The 14577-nt window shown below is 50.7% G+C and overlaps 1 protein-coding gene across 2 annotated transcripts in view; it reads left to right on the plus strand.

Annotated features, from left to right (window-relative positions):
* Positions 1-221: 221 nt before the first annotated feature.
* Positions 222-14577, plus strand: part of EBF2 (EBF transcription factor 2) — a 191498-nt gene continuing 177142 nt past the window's right edge. For both annotated transcript variants that reach the window (XM_077868794.1, XM_077868795.1), the window contains exons 1-6: positions 222-934; positions 3452-3608; positions 4652-4715; positions 5021-5076; positions 5581-5654; positions 11963-12031. In XM_077868794.1, the coding sequence (XP_077724920.1) occupies positions 804-934; positions 3452-3608; positions 4652-4715; positions 5021-5076; positions 5581-5654; positions 11963-12031 (551 nt within the window). In that variant the 5' untranslated portion in view covers positions 222-803. The remainder of the gene's footprint in view (positions 935-3451; positions 3609-4651; positions 4716-5020; positions 5077-5580; positions 5655-11962; positions 12032-14577) is intronic.

A 14577-nucleotide genomic window follows, 5' to 3' on the forward strand; every position in this document is an offset into this window, starting at 1 on the left:
CCGGCCCGCGCACGCTCTCGGGGTGCGGGCAAGGACGCGGCGTCCACGGCTTCCTGTCCCCTTTCACCTCCCGGGCTCCCGGCAACGCCGAGCGTGGCGCGCGCCGCCGGAGGACGTCGGCCCGGCCTGCCCGGCGCCGGCCAATCCCGAGCGTCCATGCAAATGAGGCTCCTTATCGGGCGGCGGCTCCGCCTCCCGCGGCCGCGGCCGTAGTAACCCATTCATGGGGCCCGCGCGCGGCTGCAGCCCGGCTCCGCGGTGCTCGCAGCCACCGCCTCCTCTCGGCTCCGGGTCTTCCCCTTCCTTTTACAACTGATCCTGTTGGGGATTTTTTTTTTTCTTCTTCTTCTAAATTCGTGCGGTGGGGAGGAGCAGGGAGTAAGGGGGGGGGGGTACCAGGAGGAAGGGGAGAGATTAGGCAGCCATCAATCTCGTCCTGTTTCTCCCAGAACAGGTGATGCTTCTAAATTGTGATCACTTTCTGGAGGCAGCGCTGCCGCTGGAAGGATGCGAGCGACCTAGGACCGAGGCCCCGAGGCGGCGCATCTGAACTTGCGGAGGATAAAACGCAAACTTTAACTACATCAGTCCGCACCTCACGCGCGAAGCAAAGGACGGGTTATCTCCTTTTCCCACCCGCCCCCCCCCCACCCCTCCGCCCGCCCAAGAGAGACTCAAACTTCGGCTCCTGATCCCTTTTCTTGGATTGCTTTGGAGGAGACGGTTCGGTGACAGCATTGGGAACAGTAGGGACAGTGTTGTAACTCTGTATTTTTAAAGCGACAGTAGACCAGACTTTTTAAATGTTTGGGATTCAAGATACTTTAGGAAGAGGACCAGCTCTGAAAGAGAAATCGCTGGGTGCCGAGATGGATTCGGTCAGGTCCTGGGTGCGGAACGTCGGCGTGGTGGACGCCAATGTCGCGGCTCAGAGGTAACCAACCCTACGGCCTCGCGATGATCACTCATGTTGCTATGATCTTAAAGTCTTTCCCTCGGTCCCTTTCTTGCTCTCACCCCTCTCTATCCGTTGCGCTCTCCCTCTCCCCCCCCCCCCCATCTGTCGCCCTGGCCCCGCGCGCGCGCTGGGGCTCGACCTAGGGCAGGCAGGTCGCCGCAGTCCAGGGGACACTTACTTACCCCGCAGCCAACACTCGAGTTTCCGAATTGCCTGGGTCCGCCTGGGTGTCTCCGCCCGCTCCTTCCGCACAGACCACTCTTTGGGAAGAGAATTAACCAAAGTGGCATCCCACGCCCGGCAGCTCTGCGCTCAGTCCGCGGGTGCGGGCCCGGCCGGGAGCGGAGCGCGAGGACCCGAGCTGCAGCTGCGGCCGCGGGGGAGCCGGCTTCCCGGCCGCTCCTCGGTTGCTCCACGCCGCTCGCAGGCGCCTCTCCTCCCGCATCGCGCCCGGTGATTCCCGGAGGCCGGACGCCCCGCGGCCAGATGGCGGCGGCGACGCGAGGAGCGGGAGAGGCCGGAGCCGCTGCTGGGAAGGCAGCGCGGCCGGGAGCTCGGGGGCGGGGGAGGGCGCTAGGCTGGGGGGTCCAGGCGCCCGGAGAGGACGGTGGCCCAGGCGCACGCAGGAGGGGGCGACGGCAGCCGGGGGACTGGAAAGCAAAGACGCAGGAGTAACGGTAGAACGAGTCGCAGAAGACGGAAAGGCCAGGAGGAGACGGGCCGCAAACGCAGGGATCCGCAGCCTTTAGTTTTTTTTTTTTTTTTTTTTCCGCTAGTTACTGAAGTTGACTTTGTTTCCGAGCGTCCGCGTGCTGAGATAGTAAACGCCCTGTGCAGGGTGCCACCCCACAAAGACGTTCTGGTCTCCTGCCCTCATCGCCGCTACCGGGCTGGGATGCGCGGTCACCGCGTCCTCATCTTCAAGGGGCAGCCTCCCTCCCCCGAACCCGAACCCAAAGAGCCCACGGACTTGTTCCCACGACTGCAGCCTTCCTATCCGCTCTCCTAGCCATCTCCCTCCAAGTCCTGACATCACGCAGAGAGATTGCTCCTTTCCCAGACAGGCCGCGTCTCCAGGTGTCCCGGGTAGAGCGAACCAGGCGCCACCCTGGAGGAGAGGAGACCCGGGCGGGCCACGGCTCCCTCGCGTCTGCCCGGGGCCGGGGCGCGCCTCTCCCCACCCGGCAGACGGCACGAGGCAGGGGCGGCTCTCCGCCCGGGGTCTGCGGACTCGCAGGGCGCAGGCGGAGGGAAACCAGGCAGCTTCGCAGAGCCGGCTCCGAGGCGCGTTTCCTTGGCCAAGCACCTTCAAGACACCTTCCCTACTTTCCTCCTTTACCCCGATCAAATAATTGTTAAATTTGGAAAAGGCAGCCCGAGTGGCTGTTTCCAGCCAAAATTTTACACCGTTCAAAAGAGGGAAAAGGGCTCGCGCCCTGGGGTGCGAGGCCCAGAGATCGCAGCGCCGCGGGGCAGCACTGGCCATCTGCGCACTCGCCTGGGCCCCGAGACTTCTGTTAAATGTGATCTGGCGGCTAGTTTGTCCCCGGCCGCGACAGGTCTGCAGGGAGGTGTGTGCATACACTCAAAACGCTCGAGGGCGCCTCCCGGGTCCTCCAACAAGGGTTTCGCGGTCAGCGGGTTTGGCTGGCGCCGCGGGGAGATGCAGCTTAGGCGGGGATCCCCCTGGCCCCAGGCGAGGACGCTCTCTGCCTCTTAATAACATTTTGGCTTCTCCAAGCGCAGCAATTCTGGGGGCGGGGTCCCCAGGATCACGTCTTCCGCAGTGGCCCGCGATCCTTGGTCCCGGGGATTTCACTCAGCCACCGTCTGGGGCTCAACTTTTCGGAAGATCGAGGGAAGCGGGAGGTGAGGCCTCTCCCCTGTAGGACCGCGGCGTGGGCTCTGGGTCTCCCGCCCGCCCCCAGGGAGTTCCCACCCACCAACTTTTGTAGAGATCCAGAGTAGCACTAGGACAGGTAACTCCAATGAAGATGAAGAAAAGGGTCACTTCTTCAAAAGTAAGAAGGCATTTATTGCCCTACCCCGGGAGCCTCGTCCCAAATCCTGACCCAGCCGGCGGCCCTACCTGAGGGTGAAGATCGCGGTGCCCCCACCGGCTTAGACTTGGGCTGCCTCCTTCAGGGACCGCTGTGGGCTTTGGTCCGCAGTCCCGATCCTCTGGTCTCCACTAAAGGCCAGACCTTGAGCTGCAGGGCGCTGGGACGCCCCGGAGGCTGCAACAGCGGGTGGTGGCAGTGGACAGGGGCGGCGGCCTCCCCGGCCAACCGCCAGCCGGCCCCTGTGGCCACCGCAGCTCCTCTACGGAGTCCCCTCTCCTTAAGCCGAATTGCAAAAGGGTCCGAGAGGCCCAGAACTCTGGACCGGGACCAGGACCTTGACCCTCCCCGGTGTTTGTGTGGGCACGTTGGTAACATGGTGTCTTTCTCTCCTTCCCTCTGTCCGGTGTCCCCCATGTCTCTTCCTGCGCAGCGGAGTCGCCCTGTCCCGGGCCCACTTTGAGAAGCAGCCTCCCTCCAACTTGAGGAAATCCAACTTCTTTCACTTCGTTCTGGCGCTCTATGACAGGCAGGGGCAGCCGGTGGAGATTGAGCGCACAGCCTTCGTTGATTTTGTGGAGAACGACAAAGTAAGCGGAGGTCCCCCTCTTTGCCCCACCGCCTCATAACTAGCTCCTTGCAAAGCACTAAAGATTCCATCTGTCACCCGCGACACTTTTCCACTCACATCATCAGGAATGATAAATCGAGGCTTCTCGTCCCAGCCTCGGAATCAGTCGATTTCCGGGCACCGCCTCGGGGGCCCCACTCCCCGCGCCACGCGCTGCGGGGGAGCTGGCGGCTCTGCGCACCCAGCCTCTGGGTCGTTAGCAGAGCCTGGTCGTGGACGGACTGCAGAGCAGACGTGCTTCAGACCAGAGCATGCCCTTCTCCGGGTTGTATTTTATTATTTTGCACCTGCCAGCGCCGGCAGGCAGGCAGGGTGGAAACCCAGAGCCCAGTCCTGGAGCGCCTTCCCCATTGCCTTCACTCCCACTCTGGCTCCCCAGTGCAGTGCCCACTCCTGACCCAGGCTCGGGTGTGGGGGACTGGATTTGATCTCAGATGAAATGGACATGTGACCAAAGGGAAGCCTCTTGCCCTCTCTGGGCCTCAGTCTCCTCAGCTGCAGGATGCGAGCTTTAGGGCAGGAGCTTCTTGAGGTCCCTCTTGCATCGGGACCTGGGTCTCTGAGCTTATGGCCCTAGAGGCTCCAATCTTGGTGGGATAGAGCCAAACCAACGCTGCCCTTTCAAATGACAGGTCCCTGCATCCTTCTTGGGGCTTCTTAAGGACGGATGGAGCCGGTTGAGTTGGGGTGGGGCCTATTTAAAGGTAGCCTTGGCACAGTGTCCTATTGTCCCGGCTCTGGGGGTCAAACTTCTGAGGACAATCTTAAGGGGGCAGGGACAGAGGGGTTGGAGAGGGTCAAGAGCCTTAGCAAGTTTCAGAGGTTGGTTGGCGGACGGTCTTGCCCTTTGACCTGGGGCTGGGCAGGGGGTTGTTCAGAGCAGCCGGGTAAGGCTGCTGGAGGCGGAGGCGGTGTGGGGCGCGCTCTCTGGTTTTTCCTTCATCGGGTGGGTGGGGGGTGCTGGGAGGCAAGGGATTCGAACGCTGCTGCCTGTCTTTTCAGGAACAAGGAAACGAGAAGACCAACAACGGCACCCACTATAAGTTACAGCTCCTGTACAGCAATGGTGAGAGCTTAGCGGGGCCCGGTGCCCTGCGCGTTTCTCCTGCGAGGAGGGCATCTGACCTTGTCACAGTCGCCTGAGGGCAGCCTCCGGGCTTGAGGAGCGCAGGGCTGCGGGAGGGAGGCCGGGTCAGGGTGAGGGGAGGGTGGGTGGTCTTTGCCCCCAGGACCGCACAGCCTGCGTGCTTACCCACAGCCGGGAGCGTGGAGTGGCTGCCTGGGCCTCCGCTCCCACAGCAGTGATGGGCTTGGGGTGCCCAGAGTGGCTCCGTGGCCCTCACCTCGTGCCCCCTGCCCCCTGCCCCGCAGGCGTCCGCACGGAGCAGGACCTGTACGTCAGGCTCATCGACTCGGTCACCAAGCAGGTGAGCTGGCGGTCCACGGGTCCACCGCCTCCTCTTCTCCTGGGCACCCCCATCCCACCCCGCTGCCATCTGCCCCTGCCCACCCCACCTTGGTTTCCTGGGTCAGACTTCACGTGCCTCTTCACATCAACTAGCACCTTGTCCAACCTGGAGAACAATCTTTTCCTTCTCTCTCCTCCCTTGTCCTGTTTCTTTCTAAGCCTGGAGTTGGGGGTAGGGCAGCAAAGGGGTGAAGAGAGGAAGCAATTGTTGGGAGATCCCGTCCCCCCAAACATTCCCTTTTGCAGGAAATATGTCCTCGCTAGGGCAAACTTCTTTATTATTCTTTTGCTTGAGTTAATCAGGCCACAGCTTGGTTCTGTGCTAACTCCTAATGCAGTGGTGGGCAGAGGGGGAAAAGCCGATTCTGTGCTTGTTCTGAAGTTCCCTTTCCTTTGTCTCTCCATTGCCCTCACATCTTCCCTGCCTGCCCTGCCTCCTCCCCTCTCCCCAACTCCTTTGCAGCCCATAGCTTACGAGGGACAAAATAAAAATCCGGAAATGTGCCGAGTTCTCCTGACGCATGAAGTGATGTGCAGGTAAGTGTCGCTTTTTCCTGTGGGCTTTGCTGGAAAGCGGGGCAGGTGGGCCGTGCTCGTTGCTCTCCCATGCGTCCCTGGCATTGACTTTCAGGAGTGGTGGCTTGCAGGGAGGGAGGCCTTACCCCGGGCCCGATCCTCTAGAACTCCCCGTTAAAGGCCAGATTCTTACAGCATATCCGTTAAAACCCCAGAAGGAGATCTAGAACCACTTAGGATTTCACTCCCCTGGTATCTTAGAAGTTTCCTCCGTTATGAGGAAAGTCTCTGTTGTCTGTCCAGCGGCCCGTGGTAGTGTGAGGAGGGGCTGGGCAGCCCTCCCACCAAGTTTGGGGTCTCCACCCAAGGTCCAGACTGCTAGGTTCCCGCCTGTCCCACCCGGTCCGGGTAGATTTCCTGGAGGGGACACTTGTGGAGTAAGGAAGCACTGGAAAGACTTGCAGTCTGGGAGTGGACCTCCCCTCCACCCCCCCCCCCCCCAAACTGCTGAGGCACCTGTCTGCAATGCGGGAGGGTTTCCTTCCTCCGGGGATGTTGCTTCTCCTAGAATTCCCAGTGTCAGGGGAGTTTCTGAGGTCAGGAGAAACTACTAGGTAGAAAGAACAGTCCGGTTGACCACCAGTGGGAGAGGCAGGGAGACGACCCCATGGAGGGGGGGGGTCCAGAGCCACAACTGGACTCTGAGCATCGAATTGTGAGAGGTGCACTCTCCTCAGATTCCTGCATCTTTCCCCATCTTCTTTCTGGACACCAATCATTCCATTTTGAGTCCTTTCTTCTGCTTAACTAGAAGAGAATGAAAACTTAGAGGAAATTTATCGATACACCTAGTCATTCACCCTTTCAACAAATGCTTGAGTATTGGGGACTCCCCCGGCAAACGAGAGAGGATCTAAAAAGGAAACTCTGGAAAGAGGTGGTTGTTTTACTTAAATGTCTATTGCACACATGTTTTTCTTCCTCCCCAAATCTCTGAGTGGAGAGAAAACCTCAGCCCTTCCTTCCTCTGCTACTGCCCCAGTGAACGTGGACCAGCTCCAGACTTGCTAGTTTTGGGTAATTGCAGGCCATCTGATTTAGTTTGGACTGTTTTATGGGCAGCTCCCAGCAGCCCCAGCTCCCTCCCAACGCAGTCAGAAAGAAACCATAACAATCAGCCATGTTTGTTTTGGTTTTGACCAAGTATTAGAAAAACAAACTTTGCCAAATGCAAAGTTCAATTCAGCCAGTGGCCTCAGCGGAGGGGAATGGAGCTTCGCTGCCTGAGAATCTGGGAGAGGCCGTGGGTGATGGAGTCAGCAGACAGACGCTCCACTATCCCAGGGCCCCTGATAGATTCGTTCAGAAAGGAAATGGAATTCCAAGATGAACTAGCATGTAATACCTAGATTAAATAGTTAGAACACTTTGATTTGGTTGGCTAATTCAAGGACCTTTTTTTTTTTTTTTTGTCCCTCTTTATACTTTTAAACGTCTTTGTTTGGAGAGATTATCTTCTTAAAAGAAAAGAAAACAAACCCCCCAAACTGGCCCTTTGTCTGACGAATTATACCTATCACTTTAAATAACACTTGCACGCCCCATTCAGCTGTAGTTAAGGCTGACATTTTTATTTTTAAGCCCAATCAAATCCTCCTCATTTTATGCTGTTTAAGTAACAGCATCAATTTTTAAAGCCTCTAGTTTAGTCTGCATTAGTAACACAATATAAAAATTTAATGTACTGTAACTTCTCCGCATCTGAGACCCAGGAAGACGCTCTGCGATTTTCTTCCCAAAACTAGAATTTAAAACAAATATTAATTATGAGTAAATAAATGACCCATTGGATGGGTACTGTGTATGGAGGGGTGTGTGTGTGTGTGTGTGTGTGTGTGTGTGTGTGAGATAGCTGGGATGATGGCAAATATTGGATGTATCCAGAAGGGAAGATCTCAATTTGTCAGTCAGAGCAGGTTGGTTCTCCAGTAAGGGAAGAAAGTTGCTTCTCCCACATTTTAGGGCCAGTGAGAGCAGTCAGTGATTGAGGGATGAATCAGATGCGCTGTTCTCAGGGGTTATTGCTTACTCTTAGGTCCCTTTGCATGGTGTTCTTGAGTATACCTGGGCATATTTCCCTGAATGTTTTATGTTCTGTAATCCTTAGGAAAAAAAAAACCCACATAAATTGGCTCTTAGCTATTACAGGGAACAAAATAAATCTCTTTAGGAATAACTTTTTTCCTTCCCCACTTGTCTCTGCACTCCTCTTCCCTGCTTTAGTTCATTTTGCCAATTATTAGCAAGGAGAAATCTAGTTGTTATGTCGCTGCCAGCCACCCCTGTGCCCTCAATGCTCAGAGGGTTAAAAGATATTATAATTTGAACAGAAGTCGTCTCAAGGCCTACAGCTGGCTAATAACAGAGTTGTATTGAGCGCGAGCAAACCCCACAGCTGTGACTTTTCGCCACAAGGCGCAGGCTAGACAGGGCCCTAATCAGATGGGCCAGCCGGGCAGTGGGGCCAGTGTCTTTATCGGCCAGATGGTGTGAATTTAGACACTTTTGTTATGCAATCGCAGGGAGGAGTTGGGGAGAAGAAAACAAAACAAAAGCCACCATGCTGTGCGCTTATTTGAGTTTGAAATTAGAGACAGATTTTTGAAAGTTGAGGGTTGAATTTTAAAAACGATTTTGGAGGCGAAAGGGCACATTCGCTTGTCTTGAGCAGGAGTTTGACTGATTGGACACCCTGTGTCCAGGGCTGGGGCTTTTTTCTTCTTCAGCCACCCCCTACTCTCCCTTCTTTCTTCCTCTCCAAAAAATGCAGGTAAGATACAGGATCGGGAGGCAATTTTCCATATTCCGCCAGCCTTCATCCCCAACTTGGTTTATTTTTTTTCTCTTTCTCTCTCTTAAAGACTTAGTGAGGAGATGGGGAGGACCGGAGAGGCCTGTAGGCAAATTGAAGAGTGTTTCAGGGAAAAGCTTCTCTGAGTGAGCATTAGAGTAAGATAAACCAAACCCAGCTGAAGAGTCGGAGAAGTAACCTGCATTTTCATTCATTAGGGAACAAGAGCCCTTCTGAGCCTCTCCGTGGGAGTTAGGAACACAATCAACCTGGTGCCAAGTTCAGTTTCCTCTTCTCTTTGTTTATTTTCCCCCCTTCCTTTCCTATTTTACAGTCTTGTTCGTTTAAAAAAAAAAATCACTTACCAGGAACTTCAGACCTAGAGACTTGCTTGTTAGAAGATGACCCCATAAAGCCTTTTCACTAAAGTAGCTGAAGCTGAAGTGGGTCGTCCAGGCTTTGTCTCTACAGCAAAGGGAAGTTTGTTATCTGAGTGACTTAGGACCCTAGTCCTTCACATCCACTGTCCGCAGATTTAATCCCAGAGCGGTTGTTTGGAGACTGTGGGTTCATGAATATCTTCCACTTTCTACTTCCCTTCACTTGGGTTAATATTACTGGCATGAGGATGGAATGTCATTGAGGAAACCAGATTAAAAAAAAATAACTAGGACATCTTGATGAGAACTTAACTTAAAAAAAAAAAAAAGAAAGCAAAAGAATTAGTTTTGCCTAACCCAGAGAAATTGTAAGAAGGGCTCAGATGGAGCAAATGCAGTCCACTTCTATTATTTTTACACCTTAGTATTTCAGCCCAACCACCAAGCAAGTGTTGTCTTTTCTGTGCTATTAACACTAGAGATTATACTTAAATATGTTACTGTTGGAAAACGGAAGACAGTCCTAAAGTTCCTCTGCATTTTTCTTTGAATATCATTTCCTTCCCCGATGAGATTCTCCAAATTGTATTACACTGGCACCAGGCTTACATTTTTATCTGTTTTTCTTTTCCTTCAGAGAAAATCCCCATGGAAGGCAGCTGAATTCAGCTGAGCAATTTTGCAAACTTACTGGGCCTCTTCAGAATCATTCCTTCTCAAACTAAACAGATTGGCACATCCTGACAGTATGTGCTCTCGTAATTAAATTGTACAGGCATCGCACACATATTTGGGTTAGGTTGACATGCTGATGATGTCAAAGGGGAGTCTAGCTAGAAGGTCTTTAGGTAACTAGACTGCCTGGGCTTTTGAAATTGTGTTGCTAAGGGAAAAAAAAAAAAAAGGCTTGCCTGAGCTGCAAAGGTATTCTGCTGACCTAAGCAATGGAAATAGGAAAGGTAGGAGAGGGAAGTGGGTGGTGGTAGGGAGTTGGGAACAGAGGCAAGAGCTTTGGGAAGCGGGGAAAGCAGCTGGCCAGCATTTTTATTGGTGTTAATCTTGGGATGGATTGAAATTTTAAAAGTTAAGACCTAATATAATTTCAAAGGCAAAATATTATTTCAGAAAGTCCCTGGTGGCAAACTCTGGTATTTAAGAAAGTTGAGATGGTTTTTCTTTTACTTCCTACTAATTTGATTAAATTTCTTACAAATGTCTTAGTGCTCATTTGGTGAAACTTGGTTAGCATCTCTCATGTATATCTCGCTCTTTGAGAATGGTGGAATGGTTCACCGGGTGATCCCACATCCCTGTAGGGGTGAAGATGAACTTTAAATATTTTAAAAATGCTTCTTTATTTGTTTGTTTTTAATTCTGTGGAGGACCAGAAAGGGCAAATGGACTGGAGAGAGCCAGAAAGCAAATCTGTGTCTGGGCTGGTGATAGGCCTTGGGGTCCCTGCAGCCACATGGCCTCCCTCTTTTCCTTATTCTCTCATCACTTCCAAAGAGAGCTTGGGGATCTCATCACCTCACCGGCTTCCTAAATGTAGAAGGGACTCTGGGAGGGAATGGAGTCCAATATTTTAATTTTATATATGAGGTTGGCAAAGCCCAGAGGGGTTAAACAGATTTGACTAAATTCACGCAGCTGCTTAGTGACAGGGTCGGGTTGGATGCCAGAGCCCAGATTCTCACTTCGGCAATCTTTCCATTGTATTGCTTCACTCTCAAACTCAAACAGATTGTGGGAAGGGCAGTGCTTACATATAGTTTGCTTATTGCTAATGTTTATGGTGCATATTCTCCTACAAGTATGGATGGTAATGTCTCTCTCTCTTTTTTTTTTTTTTTTTTTCCTATGCCATGTCAAGGCTATATTCTTAAGCAACTACAGTTGATGGTAGACCATCTTGAATGAGCCAGGAGGTATTCAGAAGCCTGTGGTCCTGGTGGCAGCAGGCAGCAATGAGGGGAGGTGATTTTCCAGTGCTTCGCTATCACCCAGCTTTCTTTGCTTTTGTCACATCTGTGTCTAGGTCTTCTGTTCAGACACCGTGGGATTGGAGCATTTTTTTCTCTGTTCAGGTCTGACTGAGTCCTTCCTATCTGCTCTAATTGCTGTAGGGCTTCCTCTCTTTCTCTCTCCCTCTCAGATAATTCCACAAGCATTTCTTGAGCATCTACCAGGTACCCAGTACTTTGCTAGGTGGAAGTCTTGGCAGGCAGAGTCTTCATGATGGGACTTACACAGGATGTCCCATTTCTGTTCTAGACTGGGTGAAAATTATTGGAATTATCATTTTACAGCCCTCTGCCTCATTTTCTTCCTATTTTACAGTATATACCATGGTTCTGGTCTTCCTCCTTTATCTTTAGAAAATGATAGAAATAGATAAATAACTGTTTATAAAGTACAGTGAGTTCTCTGGAAAGATGTTTTTATGTAAATAAGGTTGATAAATCCAGGCAGCTACTTGGGGTTTATTTTTATACATTTTCCTTCCCTTTCTTCAAATATTTATTAAGAAACAAAGATCTAAAAGATGCAATCATAAAATCATTCAACATGGAACTGGAAGTGGCCTTATAGATTGAAAAATTCAACGTCCATGGTTCAGAATACAAATATGCCTCCTGGGAAAGTTGTGATTTGCTGAAAATTACCCAGTTATGAGCCATAGAATGAGAATTTGAGGGAGTATCTCTGGGCTTTGAGTTCAGTGTTGTTTTTATTTTATTTATTTATTTTTAAAGATTTTATTTATAAATGAGAGAGAGAGAGAGAGAGAGAGAGAGAGAGGCAGAGATACAGGCAGAGGGAGAAGCAGGCTCCGTGCATGGAGTCTGACATGGGACTCGATCCCAGGTCTCCAGGATCAGGCCCTGGGCTGAAGGCGGCGCTAAACCGCTGAACTACCTGGGCTGCCCTAGTGTTGTTTTTAAACATGGTCATAAATTCTGCGCTCAAGCAGCTAAATGCTAAGAGGCTACCTAGGACATAATCATTTTTGTGAATGCTTCTACATTGGATGCTCATTGTATTTTCTTGATTTTACCAAATTTCTTATACTCTTTTGGTTCCTTCCCAATCTACAGTCGATGCTGCGAGAAGAAAAGTTGTGGGAACCGAAATGAGACTCCTTCAGACCCCGTCATCATAGACAGGTAGGGGGACAAAGTGATTGAAACAATCATTCCTGGTTTCTTTCCTTTATGAATCTCAGCGCTGACTACTGATCACTTGGGATTTGCCATAAGGTTGGTTTTGTGCTATCTTCAAGGCAAAGCTGGTCCAACATGTGATTTCTTGTTCTGGTTGGCCTTTCTCGGAAGAAGTCAGAATCTTCCTTTTTGAACATGTGTCTCTAAATCTATGATGGGATTCTTTTCCAGGTGCACTGATGTCAACCTAATAAGGAGTATGTGGATGGTAAAAGATGCCAGCTCTCCTATCTGGCAGAGCTGGGTCTCAGTAAGTTTCTTGGAAGAGGCAGTGTACCCTAAGTTAAGCGGCAACCCCTTTATCATTCTCAGTGATTGCTGTTGGGTTTGAAGACTATCAATTTAGATTACAGTTTAGGGGATTACGACAAGCTCTCTTTTGCACTGAGGGAGATTCCATTCTACCACAGAGCATTGCATTCTGGTCTTGTGTTATATTCAGAGTGGGAAAGATTCTCTGGGACAAGATGCTAATTCATTGAAATGTGATTTAGGCATCCTCAGCTGTCTGTTTTTGTGATTGGAAACAGAACTTACAAACCAACGAAGAAATACCAAATTAACTTCCAGCAATCATGTAATTTTTAAGAAATCCCCTATTCCCACCCCTAATTTTTTCTCTTTCGTTAAAAAACGGAATAATTCCCTATTGCTTCTTTCTTTGGGTTTTCGTGTTTCTAGCCAGGTCCTGAAATGGATTGGAGAGACCATAGTCTCCAAAGTTGTTATTCCAATATTCCAATGAATTCTCAGTTGGGAGAATGGAACCTCTGGCATTCTTCCCAGAAAGCCAGCTTGGTTTCTTTGTGGAAAGTATAGCCTAGCCCTAGGAATGAGGAGGCTGGAATCCTGATCCTGTCCTCACTTCTGACCTTGGACGAAGTGCTCAGCCCCTCTGGTCTTTGGTGGTACCACTGGATGGTACTGCCTGCCACTCTCGGTTTCAGGAGGCTCCTAAAGTATCCATGGGCAGCTTTGCATTCTTCTCTGAGATGCTTGCAAGAGGATGATAACCAAATGTAAAATGTTTCTTGGATGTGTAGGGTGTCTTTGCCATTGGAGGAGGTTCAGGTGAGACCCGTTTTAGGAAGCCATTTGGAATTTCCTTTTTTGGTTTTTTGTTTTTCTTTTCTCTGGAAGCGCATAGACGCTTACAGTTAAAGAATTGGGAGAACTCTCTGGGGTCAGCCATCTTCCTCACCTGACAGACAAGAAGACTGACCTGGGGAATGGTGACGTGACTTGCCCACGATTGCACAGCTGGGTGGAGCGGAGCTGGCACTGGGACAGTCGCCTGTCCTCGGCTCGTGCTCCTTGCTGCCACAGCCTCCCTCCTTCTCCCGGCCCTGTCTGTCCTGACTTATGTGAGTTGGATGTGTTGATTGCACGTGGCCCCATTTCCTAACCTCCCAGGATGCCTTTAGGATCCTCTGGGGGTGGAATCTGAAGCATTTGAGAACAGCCTAGATGCAGACCCAGTCTTTTCCCACGTGTACACTGACCTCCCGGATCATCTCTTCTCCACACACTTCCACTCCCCTTTCAAGACGGTCCTCCAACCTCAGGACTAGTACATCTTCTTTTGTCGTAAATACCCCATAAGCCAGCTTTAGAGATGGTTGCCGACCTGTAAATGCTAAACTGCACCTTACTTCTCATCAGCCCACATCCTGATGACTGCACCCTGAGCAGTTCTGACTCTGAGAAACTGCATGTAGCCTGCACCCAGGGATAAAGCCCGACGTATTCACACTTTCACCCTATATGAAACACATGTTGCAGATACAAAAGAAGGTAGTCTTTTTGCATCTACAGAGAGAGAAGATATTCAAATTAGATGCTTTCATTGCTTGTGGTAGAATGACTTACATTCTTCTCAGAAGGTGGAAATTATGTCTTGGTTGCATATTATAGAGCTTTATGTGCCTCTGGCATTTATTTTTTTTTACTATTCTGTGCACAATAAAACAGCCCAGTGATGTCTCTGCATCGCTTGAAATATGTGTTATTTTTGAAATGTTGCACATCTACACATGGAAACATACACACCAATGGGTATGATAAATTGGCCCTCATTAGGTTTTTAGAGAACCCATTTCATTAGAAACAGATGCATTTTTTCTGCTTGCTCACTTGTAAGGCTTTTGTTTGAAGATATTGCCTTATTGCCTCTGGATATCTTTTGGGCTTACCTTAGCCTCCTTCCCTTCATTGGGAAGTAGAAAGAGATAAATGGTCAGGTTTCCATTTGTTGGAAGTGGGATGGGTGGTTTGTGTCAGTCAGGGGTTTGGTTGAGTTGTGTATCCAGTCCCTGTGTTCAACATCTGCCAACTTGGAGTTGTTGAGATCCCCCATGAGCACCAAACGGGTGCAAAGTAGTCTATTTTGGATTTCCTCTGAGTAAATATAGAACTCTCTTCTTTGCCCTTGTTCCTATAATGCCAACTAATTATCTCCTCCCCCTGCTCACTCAATCTAACCAGATGCA

Source organism: Canis aureus, chromosome 24 (assembly GCF_053574225.1).
Source record: "Canis aureus isolate CA01 chromosome 24, VMU_Caureus_v.1.0, whole genome shotgun sequence".
In the NCBI taxonomy this organism is placed as follows: Eukaryota; Metazoa; Chordata; class Mammalia; order Carnivora; family Canidae; genus Canis; species Canis aureus.